We start from the raw sequence: 19586 nt of genomic DNA on the forward strand, positions 1-19586 counted from the left end.
ACTATATCATGTGCCAAAATAATTTCGTGCTTAAACTATTTTGATGCCCTTAGTTCTTGAAATCCAAACCAACTTTATGTGACTTAGGTAATTCAATTCATGGATGAAAGTCATGATGAGTTATGTGAATTCTAGTTGATTGCATCCTCTGACATAAATGCTATAATTGTGTAGTTTGTTTGGATGGAACCATATGCTTAACCATCTGTTTACTTGTCAATTTAGTAATAGTGAACTATTGTGTTTGAATTTAAGAACCATGAGTATTTTGCATATCACGTCAAAGTTACAGGTTTTAGCAAGCACTCTTAGCTTCTATGTCTCCAAACTAACTATTTCTATTAAGCATGTTTAAGGGACGTCTTTTAGTTGTATGTTTAATGTTTTGTTTACTTGAAGAAAAGCAAAGAGTTAAGTGTGAGGGAATTTAATCTACCACAATTTATTGTGGCAAATTAAGCTCTTTTCACCACTTAAGGAACTTGTATTCAAGTGATTTTCTATCTTTTAATTCTATTTTTAAAATTAATTGGTTTTGAAGTTAAGTTTAATAAATTGAGCTTTTAGTGTTGTTTTATGACCTTTTAGGCTGATTGGGACCTAAGGAAGAGCTAATAAGTTACTAAGTGTGTAGGACAATATTTTTGGCCAAGGAGTCAGTGAACTACAATAGATGTTGCAACATTCAAAGAGAATGTTGCGACATTGAAGCAAGCCTCACACTTAGTCGAATTTCCAACACAAATCCAAGAGGTGAGCTATTGGAGACAATGTCACAACAGCCATAAGCAAAAGTTGTGACATTCAACCCAGAATCCAAACGAGAGCATACTACCAACAATGTTGCGACATCAGGGAACCAAAATTGCAACATCCCATCCAGAAGAGCAAGCAATCTGCCCATAAAGTCACGACACCGGCTAAGGGTGTCACAACATCGGTTTAACGAGGCCCATATGACTGCAAAGGGTGTTTTTGCCCGTACAATATTTGTTAACTTGTTACACAACTTGTAATTAACTTAAATTGGTCATATAACATAAACACTATAAATAGTACCTCACAAGACCTGATTAGGGGGCTGGTTTTTGTTTTTAAGTTCTTTCATAGGATTAATTAGAATTTTATTTATATCTCAATTTTCTTTTCGGTTGTTAAACACTTTGTTAATTTTAATAGCAATTTTGTTTTTGTTTTCTTTTAATTACTTTTTTTTATTTTCTTCTTTGCCAAATCAAATATCAACATCATTTGTGGGTTCAACAGTCAACACTCTAAGCTTTGATTCAAGATTTTCGGATTCTAAGCATTCTTTTCCCTTCTCTTTATTTTTACATTTATGTTAATATTTGGTAATCGGGGAGGAGACATTGTATCTAGAATGGCCATGAACTAATGCCTTATGAAGATTGAAAAGCTAAAGTGGGAGTGGTTGTCTTAGGTTTCGGGTTTTGAAACTAGTTAGGTGGATTAGGTTAAGTGAATTAAACCCTAGAATTGATGACTCTAAGAAGTAACTTAGGTAGATGAGGCTAAAACAATAATCTGCTTAGGACCAACTTAATCTACCCTGATTTAATTTATTAGATCGAAAGATAAGTAAGTTAAGTCGGTCAATTAATTTAGTTATAGGCCGAAAGGTATTAATTAGGTTAATTGTTAGTTGATTAGTAAAAACCCTGTATCTAAGTTAATCATGATTGTGATTTTTGTCTACTTATATTGATTGTGATTTTGGTGTTTAGCTTTTATATACTTTGGTTTTGTTTCGTGATTCATCTCTTCAATTTTTTGTTGTAATATGATTAGTGCGTGAGTAGCTATTTAGACCTAGGTAGTGTGTGATTTGTTCTATTAGTTTAGTTTAAAAGAACCTCCTTTGAGTACGATTCTCGAAATATTTTCCAGTGTTTCGTTATAAATTTTATTATATTACACTTTAACTTATACACTTGTAGACACCACACTTCACTCAGTTAAAAGCACCATCCACCAAAATTAACAATTGATCTTCTCACCTTTTTTATGTGAACCGTACCCATCATAACAACTCTCTACGAAAAACCGCTATTTATTTTTGTGTTGTAACAATAATTAAGATCAATAATCTTCCAAAATTTGAAGACAACACTTCTTTAATTTCTTTAAATACTCGGCAGATGAAGTAGCCCTTGAAAACATAAATTCATACAAATCAGCATATTCATAATAAAAAAGTATTCATTCTCACATGCACCATGGCTTAATAAATCGCCGCATAGATTGGTCAAACAATCAGCAAAATAACTACAGGGAAAGCCTACACTTTAAGGCTCAATCCACTTTATATATGGGTGCATGGGTGGCCCCAAATAGTATAACTAACGGATAATATAAATAAAAAATATTCAATACTATGTAAGAAGTTTAGCATTTGCATGCCCTGTAAACCAATTTGATTTATTCAATTCATTTTGTTGTCAAGGATATAATTTTATGACGATACAAATAAGGATTTTACAAACGTCACGTTATTTGTATCATTTTTCAATAATCTTATGCTACATTAACATTTTTATTTTGAATTTAAGCATTTTCATCCCGAAAAAGAATCAAATGAAAATGAAAATCTTGAAATTCAGAATAAAATTACTAATGTGGCATAAAACTATTGGAAAATGATAATATTATTATTTCGTATAATCCTTTCTCTGACAAACGAGTATTCTAATAATAATTGACTAAAGAAATTTCAAGAATTGCAACTATAAAACTAATATAAAATAGTTTTTAATATTTTATAATATTTAAACAAAAATATGAACTGTTGGTCCAAGATGAGCCGGATTATTCGAACATGGGCATGAAACATTTCTGAAACCAAGTACATGTCTCATAATTTCCTCTGGTACCCATCGTTTGCATGAAGGAAGAAAAAAAATTGAAGTGTTAGCAATCTAAGGCATCAACATCGAGCGGCAATGGCAGATTAATTGAGAGGAAGCAATTCACATGTTTCTCGTTGATTGATGATGAGACTAATTATAAATATCATTTGATATTAATTCAAATGCATGCATGCATACGTGTTTAGGTGTACCGAAATAAAAACATTTAAAATAGTTCATGTGTTGTAGTTGTCATGTTAAAGAAGTTAGTTTAGATGATATTATATATTATTTATTTTTATGTCATATTTTTATATCATTCGAATATAATTTGCACACTCACAAAATTATATTATCATACAAATTAAATCTGCAAATCCATCCTATATTATATTTTAAAAGATATAAAGGAAAATAACAGCTACTACTTCTTCTTGTTCTTTTTTTTTATTATTTTTTATAACAGCTACTACATTAAGTACGCGTTAATCCAATGTGGTAAGTAAAAACGAAGAAACAATGGGAAAATGTGGGCATTAAGTTATTAACCAGAAACAAAGCGTCGCCAATACCAGTGCTTCTCCCAAACAGAATTCATGGAGTCGAGGGGAATGCCTTTGGTTTCGGGCAAGAAGAGGGCAACGAAAATGGTCATGGACGCGATCCAAGCAGCGTAGAACAAGAAGGTGCCATATTTGAAGTGGCAGAGCATGGTCAAGAAGGTTTGGGAAAGCACGAAGGTGGTGGCGAAGTTGACAGCAACGCTGATGCTTTGGCCCGTGGACCGGATTTTAATGGGGAATATTTCACTTGGAATGAGCCAACTGAGAGGACCCCAAGACCAACCAAACCCAGCTGCGTAGATGCACATTAGAACCAGTACCAGTATGGCGTAGCCTTTGCTGATTTCCTTTGTGCCTGAAACCCCTGTTGTAACTGCTAGCAGAACTGCCACCCCTACCTTCACAATTTTCCCAACCAACATTGATTTAGAAATTGCTTCAATGGACATCGATAAAGAAAATTCATGGGTGGTTGGGTGCTTTTAGTTTTCCTTTAAAGCATTCGCTTTGGAACTAAACCAGAAATTTTGAGGGAGATAAAACTTTAAAATTTTGAGTGGTCAAAATTAAAAAGGTTTAAATTGAATTATTTTTTTAAAGGACCAACAGTGAATTGGAAAGGGCTTAAAAGAAAATTTTTCCATTTACCCTGGGGGCCAAGGCCCTGCCTCTCCTTGGTGCGCCCCTGGCAATGAGTATACGATCTCCTGATTGGAAAATAACAAGAGCAAAAGCATACCTGACAGACAAACATTTGAATTCCACCTTCCAAGAACAAAAACCTGCGACCAAACCGATCAACTACACCGGTGGACACAAGGATTGATGCAAGATTAACTAACCCCAATATGATAGCCGCTATCAATGCTGAATCATTTCCAAAGCCAACTGATTGGAATAGAACTGGTGCATAGAATGCAATGATGTTAATCCCCGTAAGCTGTTGAAAAAATGGTATTGCAATTGACATAACCAGGTGAGGCCGATATTGCCTCTCAAATATGGTAACAAAGGGCTCTCTCTTTGCTTCATTGGCTACATCACTGGCCTTTTTTAACTCAGCCAGCTCAGCTTCCACATCACAATCTTTCCCTCGGACTTTTCGAAGAGAATGTCGGGCTTGCTCCACTTTGCCTCGTTCTATTAGGCTGCTGGGAGTGTCTGAAATCAAGAGGGCGCCTATAGTCATGATGGCAGCGGGCACTACGGCCAGGCCAAGAGAGAGGCGCCACCCCCAACTTCGTTTAGCAGTACCGTAGTTTATGCAGTTGGCTGCCACCACGCCAATGCCTATGAAGAATTGGAAGCCTGTGTTGAAAGCTCCACGCCATCTTGGTGGTGCCACTTCCGAGAGGTATACAGGAGTTGCCTTAATTCAAAGTTTACAACAAAATTTCAAGGTTATAAGAACTAGGTGATCCCTCCTAAGACCAAATTAATGTTGAAACTTCAAAATTAAATTATAGAGACTAAACTGTTAAACTTTTATAGTAATGGGATGATTTGCTCATAAACGTATAGCACAGGGATATACCGAATTGTTTAACCAAAATTTAATGTTAATTTTGCTAGAAAGCTGAATAAACTTTGTTAGTGCATTTACTATTACACGTGCTCAGAGTTGACTTTCACATGATACTTAAACCAGAAATTACCTCTAGATTTTAATTTTATGATTTTTTTTGGGGGGGGGGGGGAATTTTGTGATCAAATTGATATCCAGCTGGCATGTCTAAATTAGGATCCTCAAATCTTAAAATTATTCGTTTGTTAACCATGGAAAGAAACACTGAAGAAGTAGATCATATCTACAATGTAATAATGTTGATGTGTTCTTAAAAATAGCTAATTGGATAAATATATTAACTACAATATTAAGGGAAATATTTTAAAGAATTATTGTATTTTTTACGAATATGATTAAGTGACAAAATTTGAATGAGGTTGGCCAATACAACTATTCCCTAATGTAAACCAAAAAAAAAAAAATACAACTATTTCCTACAAGGCTACAATCCTTTCCAAAAAAAGAAATAGGACCAAGCTAGTTACCTGATTGGTAAAACCAACCCCAAATCCAAGCAAGATACGGCCGAAGATAAGCATGGCAATGTTAGCAGCGCCGCCATTGATGGCAGCACCAGCAAGGAAGGTGAGACCACCTAAGACCATTGTGTTTCGTCGACCAATTGCCGCAGTGAGGCGGCTAGCAACCAGTGAGGCAGCTAAACCAGCAATGTACAGTGAAGAAGTAAAGGATGTTAAAACTTGGCTATCATACACGCAATAGATGTTGGTTTTAGCCTCTGCTGCTTTTCTTAAAACTGATGGGAAAAATTTCTGGAGAAATGGTTGCATAGTTGTCACACCTCCTGCAATTATTTAGCCAACAATATCAGGGAAGTTTCACTTTCAGTTTCAGCTGATTCAACTTTCAAGGTTTTTGGTACAAATTTACCCATCCTAAATTCCATTTGAGACCTTTAGAGTAAATTTAACATAGTTTGAACTAAACCCCTTTTTTCCTTTCTGTAATTCGAGTGTATCGACTTTAGACACTTGAAGAACAGCTTCGAATTCTTTATCTGTTTTCAATTCATTTTTTCGGTTTAGCTGCTTTGAATTTTAACGGAGAATGAAATTAAATATAAAAATACTACTCCATTTATGCTCACATAGCATTAAATTTGTTCCATTTCTGTAATGAAACGTCTCTCAAGCTAATTGACAAACTAAAAAACATGTGAAAGAATCTCATGGATGCAGCGAAAAACACAATTAATTACATGTACTCCTCTGTTTTACAATCATGGAAGATGAAAATTTAATTCGAAGACGAAAACAGTGTAAATTTTTTTTTCATTCTTCTTCTTCCTACCTTACTCTGTACCTGAAATTATTACGAAAGCTGGATAAAAAAACAATTACCTGAAATTCCAATGTCATAACCAAATATGAGGCCGCTTGAAGCAGCAACAATGCAGGTGATCACCACCGAAGCTGTGATCTTGCCATTGAAGCTGCTGACAGGTCCATCGACGCCGCCAAAACCTCCAACAGCCATTTCTGGTGCTATTTGTCAGTGTCCGAGGAGGATCAGTTTTGCTCTCCTGACCACCTTGTCGTGACAAAGACGAGATCACTCTACTTTATATACTGAAAATTAGTGGGTGTTGCTGAAGCCGTAAGAGCTATGAATTTATTTTGCTTCCAGATTGACTTTATCCTAATTTTGTTTTGGATCTGATATACCTACCTTTCAATCTGTCAACGAACCTTAACATTTTTAGTCAGAGAACCTTGGCATTTAATATTTAAGAAAAAAAAATTAATGCCAATCAATACAAAATGGATAACCGTCATATTTTCATATAATCATTCCAAGCAACGCCTCATGATGATCAAAATTTTAAATCATATGTAAATAATTTATATAATTATATCATTATTAAATTATTAAAATATTATTACATAAAATAATTTAAAATTAATAAATTTGACATGGGTATAACCTTAATCTCACTTTTAATTATATGATTTTGATTAAGGGAAAGAATCCTTATCAAGAATGGTAAAGAGGACCAATGATTTTCTTCATATTTTGAATTTAGTTATACCTTTTTCTTTTTTTCTTTTTTAATATCCATTTGAGTTTAGTTTAGTACTGTTTCTCAAAGGTACTTTGGATCAAAAAGTACTTTGGAGCAAAAGTTCAAATTTTATGCTTTTACTTTTGGCTAAAAAATTACTTTTGCAAAGTTTTTGAAAAGCTCAAAAGCATACTCAAATGTATTTTGTCCCAAAAATACTTCTTAAAAATAATACTAAATTGCAGAGCCTATTTCCAATGCTTGTCTAAACATGTGATTAAATTATTATTTATCCTAAAATTAAATTACTTTTGCAGATTTATTTAAAAAAAAACTTGCAATTCAATACCTCAACTTTGAATTTTTGTAACCTAAGAACTAGCGATTTTAATGTATCCTAAAAGCATTATAAAAGTTTCTCCTCTGTTATTTTTATATTTCTAACAATAACTTGTTTGATTGCTTTAACTAGAGCAACTTGGCCGGGACTCGTTCGTACACCCAACAACGATAGCGCGGGGTGTTAGGTACTGTGGGGCAAGTCTCAATGTCAAAGGGACCTCTGATTTGTTAGTGTGCAATAGGTTGTAAAAGGACCGAGGCAGAGCCACGTCAAGCAGAAGACAAATCTCCAACAACCATGCAAAGAGCATGAAATGAATCAGCAATTGTTGGCTTAGCCCACGTGAAATACCAATATCTTCCCTTCTCCGATTAAGCAACATTATTAATTCAAGAAAAAAACAAATAAGCAACATGAATTCGTAAGTGGAATGAATATACATATATCAATCTTCTCCTACTTCTCTTGAGACGAATGGGAAGTGGCACATGGGATTATGCTCATAGGTCATAGGTAAAAGGGCATGCAAAATAATTGAATTTAGCAGTTAATACAAAATCCAAAATTTGTCCAACCATTAAACCATACAGACTATCTTACTTTATTTATTTATTTAACCATTAAAATATGCTGGTGGAATTTTTAAAATTTCATTTTACTTCTGTTTGGCACATTATGCCAGCTAGAAAACGTGATGAGATACAGTGATGTTAGTGGTTGACCAGAGAGAAAATACAAGGAAGATGGAAACAAAAGAGGAGGAGGGAAATAAAGTTTAGGAAAGAGAGAAAACTGGAGAAATTCTAGTTCCCCTACGGTCAGCGTCCCATGAGCCCGGCTTATAGCGGGTCATCCAATAAAAGAATAAATGAAAGGGAAATTATATAGTTTAGTATCTAAACTTGCTTTTAATTTCTAAATTGGTACTTAAGTTATTTTTTGTCCAAATTAGTAATCCAATTTCTTTTCTGCCACATATTTAAATTCATTTTTTAACATAATTTAATTAAGATGACATGGAAATTAATACATAATAAAAAAATTTGCTTTATGTATTTATTTTAAATATTTTTCATTTATCTTCATATATAATATTTTAATTTATCAAAATCCCAAAAAAAAGATTCTTGTATAATTACAAAAGTATATTTCTCATGCTTGATATTGTGCCAAATCGACATATTTATATGCTACTAATTTTGGTGTTTATGGCTCATTTTATTTATTTATGAAAATGTAGTGCAAGTCCAAGATGTTGAGAACAAGTAAAAATATGGAATCATAGGAGAATAACAATAACCTACAACACTTTTTTTAGGATCATTTTATTTTAATATTATTTGTAAAATAGTTTAGCTAAGATTAAGTTTTATCTTGAAGAAGTTGATTAGTTAGCAGTAAAGACGAAAAAGAGAAGCTAGGGAGGTCTTTTGATTTTTAGGAATAGAATAGAATTTTTTTTTCCAATTAATTATCATGGGTCCAGGGGTTGAATTCTGACTTCCATATTCGCTTTTTTCCGTTTTAATATTAAAAGGCGTTGATATTTTTGTCTACCAGAGACTTTAATGTACTAAAATATTTAAAATATTTTAAGTATATTTTTGTTAGAATTGTGTGACTTAAATTTCTATTAAAGAAATAAAATACAGTGGTAAAATAGGAGGATCTATAAGGGCTACCAGAGGGTAAATTCCTAAATTGAGGTTGCACCTACAGCTCCCACGGTACGGTATAGGCTGCATAAGTAGAATTCGTTTAGAAGTACACTTCTATTTGATATTGACTGTGCAAGTAAAATTCATATATAACTTCCCTCCTTCTATTTGACATTGATTAGAATAAAATTTTTCAACTTATTAAACTCCTTTTATATTAATTTGAATTTCAACATTAGTGCATTTGCTTCTCCTCTGTCCATGGTTTTTACTGGAAAAGATTTTTACGTAAAATCTGTGTGTTTTTTTTCGTCCTTTTTTTTTGCTTTACAATTTTTCTGTATTACCATTATCGACGTTCAGTTTTTACAATTTTAATATTAAAATCTTTAAAGAAATATTTTTTTATGAATATGTGTATCTTTTTATTTCCACTTTTTTCCATAAAATCTTAATTGCTCAATTTTTTCAAACTAAATCATTACTTTGTCAATGATGATGTTGATCTTTGGGCTGGTCATGGTTTTTTTTCATTTTTCTATAATTTTATCTTGTTTTTAATTTAGTCCACGTTATTATGGTCATAGTTTTTGGTTTGTCAGTTCTATTTTCTTTGACATATATGACTCAAGCCTGTTTTTGACATTTTTGAGGTGCGAAACAATGAATTGGATCCCTTTTTAAAAAAATTATAAAATGTAATACAATAAAAGTTGAAAATATTTTTGGGCCCTAGAAGATAAAACATTTATGGTGAAAAATTGAAAATCCTAGGCATTTAATTAATTAATTTTAGTCTGAATTTTTTATCCAGATTAATTTATGATACTGTGAGTCTTTTGGGGCCTTTGACAATTTTTCTTGTTTGATTTGTGTTTATCGTCATATTGATTTGATGATAGCGAGGTTAGGATTTAATTTTCAACAATTTGATCAAGCTTATACATTTCTAGTTTGCTTTTGAATTATTTCAATGTTACAGTTATTGTCAATTTACCATTTTTTTTGAGATTATTTTGCAAACATGACATTTGTGCATAATTTGTAATTATTTATTTATCATTTGTACTATATGTCATGTCTTTGTATTATTATTATTATTATTCAAAATTACTATTCATGATAATATTTTTAAAAATAAAATATTTTATTCAAATCTAACCCATTTTTAAAATAATTAACCTCAATTTAAGTTTTCTTTCTACCAAATCTCTTCTATCAATAATTCAGTCCGATGGCTAAATTTGTTCATATGTTAATCATATTACAATGCTTTTTTCAATTTTTAATAAAATTAATTCGGATTAATTAATGGTTCAATTTATTATTAAAAACATACATACTAAAAAATATTTCATTTTAATATTTATAATTTTATTTACTATTATCAATTTTCGAATTTAGGAAATTTTGGTTCAAATGGCCTGCCCTTAAACAAGTACAAAACCATAGTGGCTTTTTAGATAAGGCCTCCAAAAGAAACTAAGGGCAAAGGCCCACAGAAGATAGTATAACGTTAGTGTTAGGCAAGAAAATTTCTAACTTATAAAATTTGTCCAACTTGACAATGGAAGACCCAAAAAGTGGAGGAGACTTTTCCAAGTCTTTCACGTTAGTGTTAGGCAAGAAAATTTCTAACTTATAAAATTTGTCCAACTTGACAATGGAAGACCCAAAAAGTGGAGGAGACTTTTCCAAGTCTTTCTCTTATTATTTTATATTTAAAGGTGGATGGGTACTGAAATAGTGAAATTCAACTTTCCTACGGAAAAACAAATACCAATCATGGAAAATTCCACTCAAATGCTGAAGTTTATAAATCTTAAGGTATATCCAAATTGCAGATGAACATACTTACAGACATCAATAATATTTTGATGATGAAGAGAGTAGTCTGGCTTGCTTCCTTGCTTCTCCTGGTTGTTACGTTGCATGCTTGTTTATCTCATGCTCAGTCTAATTCTACTGCAGAATCACTTGCACTCCTCGATTGGAAAGTCAACCTTCAATCCCTCACAAACCGCTCTGTTTTGCCTTCCTGGACTATCTCGCCTCGAAATGCAGAAGCAAGTCCATGCAGTTGGTTTGGGGTCCATTGCAAAGGCGACAGCGTTTACAGAATCAATCTTACGAGCTATGGCGTAAAAGGTACATTGCATGGATTTCCATTCTCATCTTTGCCTAATCTTGAAGAATTGGACCTTAGCATCAATGGACTTTTCGGCACGATCCCACCTCAAATCAATCAGCTCTCTAATCTCACTTACCTTGATTTGTCATATAATCAGTTGTCTGGTAAAATCCCACCTCAAATTGGTCAGCTTATTCATCTCAGGACCCTTCACCTTGTTCAGAACCTATTGAATAGCTCCATTCCTGAGGAAATAGGTCAGCTAAAGTCCCTCGAAGAGCTTGCCTTGCAGAACAACTATTTAAATGGTTCCATCCCTTCCTCTTTGGTTAACTTGGCCAACCTGACCTACTTGTATATGTTAAATAATTCCCTTTCTGGTAACATCCCTTCAGAAATAGGAAATCTCAGCAGCTTGCAGGAACTTTACATTGACAACAACCAACTCGCAGGTTCCATCCCTTCCACTTTTGGAAAACTAAAACACTTGAGATTGCTCCACTTGTCCACTAACAGTCTTTCAGGATCCATCCCTTCTGAATTTGGGCATATGGAATCGCTGAATGAATTAGCACTTTTTAAAAACAATCTATCAGGTTTCATCCCACCCTCACTCGGAAACTTGACTGATCTGACCATTCTCCAACTGTATGAAAATAAACTTTTTGGCCCCATTCCTGAAGAGTTAGGGAACTTGAAATTATTGGTTTTCCTAGAGGTGAGTCAAAACCAACTCAATGGTTCTATTCCATCTTCATTTGCTAATTTGAGCAACTTGGAAACTTTGTTCCTCCGAGACAACCAACTTTCCGGTCCCATACCTCAAGAAATAGGAAACCTCATGAAAATGTGGATGTTGGAACTCGATGGAAACCAGTTCACTGGGCAGCTGCCGCAAAACATTTGCAGAGGTGGAACACTGGAATATTTCATAGCCAATGACAACCATTTCAGAGGACCAATACCCAAAGACTTGAAAAACTGCAGCAGCCTAAAAGAGTGCGCCTGGAAAGAAATAGACTGACTGGAAACATATCAGAAGATTTCGGAGTCTATTCAAGCTTGAATTTTATAAGCCTTAGTGACAATGACTTTTATGGTGAAATTTCACCTCAGTGGGCGTCGTGCAATAATTTGAGCAGCCTACAGATTGCCCGGAACAACATCACTGGCAGAATACCACCTGAGCTTGGAAACTCAGCTCAGCTTCAGGCTCTTGATCTTTCTTCAAATCATTTAGTGGGGGAGATTCCAAAGGAACTGACAAAATTGACATCTTTAACAAGGCTTATTTTGTCAGGGAATCAACTCTCTGGTGGTATACGAATGGAAGTTGGATCTTTTTCCCAACTCGAGTATCTTGATTTGTCGGCAAACAGATTGAGTCAGTCCATCCCCGAGACTATAGGGGATATGTTGAAATTGCACTACTTGAATTTGAGTAGTAACAATTTCAGCCTAGGAATTCCACCTCAGATAGGCAAGTTAGTTCAAGTGAATGAATTAGATCTGAGTCATAACGTGCTTTCTGGGGATATTCCAACACAATTTCAATCTTTGCAGAGCTTGTCAACGTTGAACCTCTCTTACAATAACCTCTCCGGCAGCATCACCATTTTCGATGAACTCCGAGGCTTGGTCCATGTTAACATTGCGCATAATGAGTTGCAGGGTCCAATTCCTGATATTCCGGCATTTCAAAATGCTCCAATACAAGCACTAGAAGGAAACAAGGGTTTGTGTGGCAATATTAGTGGGTTGAAACCTTGCAAGCTTTCTAAAAACGGCCACCACACGTTACTCTACGCAATCATGTTTCCTCTGTTAGGAGCTTCTATCCTTTTAATTGTTATTCTGGCTTTGTATTTCAGCTTCAAAAGTCGGGGAAAACATGCAGATGAAGAAAGTGAAAGCAGCTTGATCAGTGCAAGCCTCTTTTCAATATCGTCCTTTGATGGAAAATTGTTGTACTCTGAGATCATAAGTGCAACAAACAACTTCGATTCTAGTTGCTGCATTGGAAAGGGAGGATACGGAAATGTATACAGGGTAGAGCTATCATCCGGTGATATTGTAGCTGTGAAGAAAGTCCATCCACTGCGTGCTGATGAAGTTAGAGCTGCAAAAGAATTCCAAAATGAAGTAATGGCGTGCATAGAGATACGGCATCGAAATATCGTAAAGTTCTATGGGTTTTGTTGGTCTGCCGAACAATCATTCTTGGTTTACAAATACCTTGAAAAGGGTAGTTTGGCTACAAATCTAAGCAATGAAGAAGCAGGAAGAGAATTGGATTGGGAAAAAAGGGTGAATATTATAAAAGGTGTTGCTAATGCCTTGTCTTACTTGCACAATGATTGCTCGCCACCGATTGTTCATCGAGACTTGTCAAGCAACAATGTTTTGCTTGATGCGGAATTTGAAGCTCATGTTTCGGATTTTGGCACGGCTAAACTTCTCAATCCAGACTCATCTAATTGGACCAATCTTGCTGGAACATATGGATATGTCGCACCAGGTAATTTAGTTCATAGAAATCTTTTGTTGCATAAAAGGTGGATCATCATTCTGCAATCGACTATTTCTTTTTTAACAATTTTTCCTTTTCAGAACTTGCCTACACAATGAAGGTTAGTGAGAAATGTGACGTTTATAGTTTCGGAGTGTTGACTATGGAAGTTATCATGGGAGCACATCCTGGTGACTTGATCTCCACACTACCATCTTCATCTCTTGAAATGCGGCTTCTGGTAAAAGATGTCTTGGATCAAAGGCCTTTACCTCCATCAACAGACGTTCAAGACAAACTGGAATCAGTGATGGAGATAGCTTTTATGTGCTTAGCTGAAAATCCACATTCTAGACCAACCATGTACGCTATTTCTCAGTTGTTAGCCAGCTGAACCATTTCCTCCCATGGGTCATTGCATTGAATTGCAGACCAGAACGTATGATGTTTGTCAGCTGTTACTCTGAAGTTTGAATATTTTATTGCTGTGTCATTCCAGATATGCAAGTAGATTTGTAAGAATAGTATTCCCAGGTTTTTATGTATCATATTCCCGTTTAAAGTGATTTGCAAGCAAATAGACACCGTAATGTAACTTCTTTTCAAGAAATAAGAAAGACTTCATTTTACAACTTCTATCTTTTTCTTCTTAATAGAAGAGGAAATACATAAATTAAACAAACATAGCTCTTGGTGACATAACACTAATAGCATCAATACCAAGTTGATCAAGAAACACCATTGAAGGAGAGTAATACAAAATACTGTGTAATATTTGCCCCTAAGCCATCGATGCTATACAAAATATTAAACATCATATGCTATACAAAATATTGTAATCAACTTATAACTTCAGACATGATAAATTAAATTGTTATGTTAGTTATATCATAGCAAGTTTTCTTGGTTATCAATGACGACTTTGACTTTCAATCCAACCACCATCCACAGTACTTATATTGCCGACTTTACTCTCCATTTCCTTGTAGAAGCTGCTGCTCAATGATTGGCTCTCAGAGACAAAAATATATGGTTGGTTCAAATTTTCTGGTTTTAATCAGGCTGCCTTTAGTTTGAAATTGTTTTGGTTTAATGATCGAGGGGCTTTTGCAAATGCTATTGACTTTTATAATTGAAATTTTCAACAGTCATAGTAATTCTTTTTTTGTATATAATAATTGAGTTGGTAGAATTTGTGTGATGATGTGTGTTGGTAGAATTTTTATCTTCAAGTCTTCAAATGATATTCGTCTTCACTGTAGATATTGGTGTTAAGATTTGGGCTTAATTATAATTTTAAAAAGAATTAAAGGATTTAATGAGAATGTCTAAAAGATTTAATCAAAACTTTAAAAAATAAACACTTAACGAGATTTTAAAGGGACTCAATTAAATTTTTTAAATAATTTAAAAGACTTAATGAAAAATTCTAAAATCGCTAATTAGTTTAGTTAAAAGAAAGTCAAAATAGAATTGGTTAATCTAATATCTAACAAATATATTTGGCTATTTTACCAAACTGATCCAAAATAATTAAATGTTTATAAGAATAATTCAAATTCAAAAGTATTTACGAGAATGACTTGTCAGTGCCTCTGGGTTATGACACTTTCATAGTTCGTACCCATGTCTGCAATTCCTAAAAAATTACTTAATAATTGAAAAAACGGTTAAAATACTTTTTTTTATGTCAACAATGCAATAGCTGACACTTATATATATATATATATATATCCATATTTTTAAAAATACATGTTATACTAGGCATAAAAATAAAATTGAAGGTACCGTGTACCAAGTGATTGATACACCTTTTTCAAAAAAAAAATTTACCGGAATGGTCCTTTTTTCAAAAATTTACCAATAAAAGCACTTTTTTTTCAAAAATTATCGAAATGGGCCCATTATTTAATTATTTACCGGAATGGTCATTTTTTCGCGAAATCGCGTCCACGTCGTAGCGATGTCGAGTGCAGCGTCGAAAATCGCGTCCACGTCGACAACTTCGCTTAACGTGGGCGCAATTTCATTCCAGCAGCGTGAAACGACTAACGGTCAAAAATTTGACCGTTCCCCCCCCAACGGTCAAAAAAAAAACCATAAATACTCCCAACCCTTTTTTATTTTTCACAAACAAATCCTCTCTCATATTTCCTCTCAATTACTCTCAATTTCCTTCCAAAATTCTCTCAATTTCCTTCCAAAATTCTCTCAAATCCATATTTAATTTCAATTTCCTCTCAATTTCCTTTTTAAAAATAATTTTAAAAATTTTTTATATTTTTATAAATCGTAAAAATTTGTACGATTTCATCAATGGCCGGATCATTGACTCGTCTTGATAGGCATCACATATCAGTGGAACAAATGAAAATGGTAAGTGTTAAATTTAATTTTTAAATATTATTTAAGAATTTTTTATTTATGCATTTTTAGATAATTATTAATTTGTTATTTGTTATAAAAGTCTGTAGATCGGGTATTGGAATGTAATATCCGGAATATGCATGCTCCTCCATCACCGTTGATAGAGAATTACCTGCGGGAAGCAGGTTTTTGGCACGTGGCGATGGTAGGTTTGGGATGCAAGTTGGACCCAAACCCGATCGGTCGTTGATCGAGAGGTGGAGACCCGAGACGCACACATTTTATCTTCCATGTGGAGAGTGCACTATCACTCTAGAAGATGTTAGTCTGCAGTTGGGATTGCCGGTGGATGGGCACCCAGTCATCGGGTCTGCCCAATCTAGCAATTGGGAGGCGGTGTGCTACGAGCTTTTGGGCGCTATTCCAGAGAAAATGGAGGGAGGTAAGGTCCAGATGGGCTGGTTACGTGACACATTCCCTGATCCGGATGAAGATTCAACCGAAATTGAAAGAATCCGATATGCTCAGGCATACATTCTTCAATTAATTGGAGGTTATCTGATGCCCGACACGTCACGGAGCCGTGTACATCTAAGATGGCTGCTAAAACTCGTTGATTTTAGAGCAGCCGGTGAATTGAGTTGGGGATCTGCCGTCTTAGCAATATTATATCGGGAGATATGCAGGGCGACGCGACCGAGGAGAGCAAACATCGGAGGTTGCCTGTAACTACTGCAGTCATGGGCACGGTTTCGCTTTCCATTTTTACGTCCTCGAGTGAACCACCCATATACATTCCCACTCATAACGAGGTAAATTTTATATTACATTTTACAATTATTATGTAGATTTTTAAAAATAAAAGTATGCTAAAATTTTATTTAATTAGGTGGAACCATCCAGCAAGTTATGCTCGATTACCGTCCTCTCTTGAAGATATACGGCTTCTATTGGACCAACGGTCGGAAGCAGATGTAAGTATTATTGCAAATAGATATTTCTATACATTCACTAGTCAATTGATATTTTGTATTTAGTATTTAGTATTATGTATATAACTAATATTTCTATCATTTCATATAGTTTCAATGGACACCATACGAGGATCCGGCAATTCGGGCAGTAATCCCGGAAGAGTTTTTACAAAATCCACAAGCTTGGCACGTGAAAGTCATGTTGGTCAACTACGCAACCGTGGAGCCGCACCAGACAGACAGAGTGTTACGACAGTTTGGATGTAGACAACCAATTCCGGTGGATCCTGAGGTGTTTGACGATCAACACAAAGTCGACCTTCGGCAATTGAATACGGATTGGACGAGATACTGGTCTGGGTACATGGAAATGTGGGAAGATCGGTATAAATATCTACCTACTCGGGAACCAATCATCGTTCCGGAGTTATCGTGCATTCCAGAATACATGCCATGGCTTAGGATCCATGGCAAGCCGTATTTACTGACGCCAGAGGAGAGGCAGCGGCAAATACGTGTCGAAAGGGAAAGACGCGGGCCTTTAAATCCAAGACGACAAGACGACGAAGGCAGCCCCTTAACGAGGCCCAGACATTCACCCGGCTCATCATCAGCGGCCATGCAATCACCAGCCCAACGAGAAACCGACGCGATCACCCGACGCAGTTAGTTCAACCGATGATACCCACGCAACCGCCTTTTCAGATGATGCCAGGTGCGTTTCCTAGCCCTTATATATACCCTAACCCTTATATGTATCCTTTTCCGAGTCCTATGGCAGGTTGGAGCCAAATGCCCAGTTCAGCTCCATTTCTTATTATGCCGAGCGGACCGCCGATGTATAGGCTAGTGGCGCACAAGGGATCGCAATGGGGGCCGTCGGGGAGCTCTCCTTTTTACCAATCCCCATCAGCATATAGGTTTCAAATACCGTTGCCGTTCCTGATGCAAACACCTCCACATACACTATTCTTTGAAGGTGGATCATCGTCCCAAGTCCGACAACCAGATGCCGAACCGGAAGAACCGAATCCCCACCGAGAACAACAACCGCCATGGAAGCTAGAAAATGAGGAATCCAATAGCGTGAATCAAATAATCGCCGCCATGTGGCACTGAATCCCCCGAGCATAGACATTGATTTCCGTATTTGATGTAATAAAATAGAAGTTTATTTGATGTAATAAAAACCCTAACCCTAACCTAATTTAATTAAAAACCCAAAACCTTAACTTAAAAACCCTAACCTAATTTAATTAAAAACCCTAAACCTTAACTTTAAAAACCCTAACCTAATTTAATTACAAACCCTAACCCTAACCTAAATTAATGAAAAACCTTACGCCTAACCTAATTTAATTAAAAACCCTAACCCTAACCTAAATTAATTAAAAACTCTACCCCTAACCTAATTTAATTACAAACCCTAACCTAACCTAATTTAATTAAAACCTTAACCTAACCTAATTTAATTAAAAACCCTAACCTAACCTAATTTAATTACAAACCCTAACCTAACCTAATTTAATTAAAACCTTAACCTAACCTAATTTAATTAAAACCCTACCCTAACCTAATTTAATTAAAAACCTAACTCTAACCTAATTTAATTAAAAACCCTACCCTTAACCTAATTTAATTACAAACCCTAACCTAACCTAATTAAATTAAAACCCTAACCTAACCTAATTTAATTAAAAATCCTAACCCTAACCTAATTTAATTAAAGACCTTAACCTAACCTAAATTAATTAAAACCCTAACCTTAACCTTAACCTAATTTAATTAAAACCCTAAACCCTTAACTTAAAAACTCTAACCTTAACCTAATTTAATTAAAAACCTAACCTAATTTAATTAAAACCTAAACTAAGTTAACATTGTTACATTCACGTAATGTTAGATTTGGAAAAATGTTTTGACCGGTACTAACAATTAATAATTTTACATAATTTGGTAATTTTACTAACCATTAATACAATTTTTGACTTAATAATTTTACATTCACATAATGTTATATTTTGAAAAATGTTTTGACCGGTACTAACAATTAATAATTTTATATAATTTGATAATTTTACTAACCATTAATACAATTTTTTGACTTAATACAATTTATCAATTAATAATTTCACAAACTTAATTTTTTTACAATTACATTCAACTATTGCGATTAGGGCATGATCGACTTGTATGGCCTGGATTCCTACACCATCTGCACAACTTCGTTTGACTGGCTGTTTCTCAGATATCTATATTGTTACGTATTCTACTCGAGTAAGGTCGACCCTTTGGTTTGCGACGTAATTCTCTGTCCAGTAACAGCTTAAAAGGAGCAAGAGATACGGGCGGCCACTTACGTTCATCTGGGACCGGTGGGAAAACGTGTCTCCATACGTTGTACATGTTTTCTAATTTGTACACTTCGTCCACATAACTCATCGGATCCAGACGGAGTTTCTGACAAGCTGCAATAACATGAGCGCATGGATAACGAAGTGCACCAAACATCCCACAGTCACAAGTCCTATTTTGCAAGTGTACACGATATTTCCCGCCAACAACACCTTGGTGCGGTCTGTCA

General features: G+C 34.8%; 3 protein-coding genes across 4 annotated transcripts; 2 read left to right on the forward strand and 1 right to left on the reverse strand.

Moving 5' to 3' along the window:
* Positions 1 to 3272: 3272 nt before the first annotated feature.
* LOC105770060 (sugar transport protein 5) lies at positions 3273 to 6738 on the reverse strand. 2 transcript variants are annotated; one of them, XM_012591101.2, is made up of 4 exons: positions 6359 to 6721; positions 5483 to 5802; positions 4170 to 4799; positions 3273 to 3828 (listed from the first exon to the last, which is right to left on the reverse strand). In XM_012591101.2, the coding sequence occupies exons 1-4, from the start codon at positions 6492 to 6494 to the stop codon at positions 3412 to 3414; spliced, it is 1503 nt and encodes a 500-aa protein (XP_012446555.1). In that variant the 5' UTR covers positions 6495 to 6721; the 3' UTR covers positions 3273 to 3411. The 2 variants fall into 2 exon arrangements, with proteins under 2 accessions (XP_012446555.1, XP_012446556.1); XM_012591102.2 differs by having other exon boundaries at positions 3529 to 3828; positions 4079 to 4799; positions 6359 to 6738.
* A 4056-nt stretch (positions 6739 to 10794) lies between these two features.
* LOC128041232 (MDIS1-interacting receptor like kinase 2-like) lies at positions 10795 to 12176 on the forward strand. The gene has a single exon (XM_052630812.1). It carries the CDS (start codon positions 10866 to 10868, stop codon positions 12174 to 12176), a length of 1311 nt encoding a protein of 436 aa, XP_052486772.1. The 5' UTR covers positions 10795 to 10865.
* A 302-nt stretch (positions 12177 to 12478) lies between these two features.
* Positions 12479 to 14293, forward strand: LOC105784830 (MDIS1-interacting receptor like kinase 2). Its single transcript, XM_012610753.2, has 2 exons — positions 12479 to 13670; positions 13763 to 14293. The coding sequence occupies exons 1-2, from the start codon at positions 12479 to 12481 to the stop codon at positions 14053 to 14055; spliced, it is 1485 nt and encodes a 494-aa protein (XP_012466207.2). The 3' UTR covers positions 14056 to 14293.
* Positions 14294 to 19586: the final 5293 nt, after the last annotated feature.

The sequence above is a fragment of the Gossypium raimondii genome, chromosome 5, assembly GCF_025698545.1.
Source record: "Gossypium raimondii isolate GPD5lz chromosome 5, ASM2569854v1, whole genome shotgun sequence".
Taxonomy (NCBI): Eukaryota; Viridiplantae; Streptophyta; class Magnoliopsida; order Malvales; family Malvaceae; genus Gossypium; species Gossypium raimondii.

Bases quoted from the DNA above. Each gene is read 5' to 3' on its own strand.
- LOC105770060 (XM_012591101.2), bottom strand. From the start codon at position 6,494: ATGGCTGTTGGAGGTTTTGGCGGCGTCGATGGACCTGTCAGCAGCTTC. The intron at 5,803-6,358 runs GTAATTGTTTTT...AAATAATTGCAG, and splicing joins TTATGACATTGGAATTTCAG to GAGGTGTGACAACTATGCAA. The intron at 3,829-4,169 runs GTATGCTTTTGC...AAAATTGTGAAG, and splicing joins TTCAAATGTTTGTCTGTCAG to GTAGGGGTGGCAGTTCTGCT.
- LOC105784830 (XM_012610753.2), top strand. From the start codon at position 12,479: ATGGAAGTTGGATCTTTTTCCCAACTCGAGTATCTTGATTTGTCGGCA. The intron at 13,671-13,762 runs GTAATTTAGTTC...TTTCCTTTTCAG, and splicing joins ATATGGATATGTCGCACCAG to AACTTGCCTACACAATGAAG.
- LOC128041232 (XM_052630812.1), top strand. From the start codon at position 10,866: ATGAACATACTTACAGACATCAATAATATTTTGATGATGAAGAGAGTA.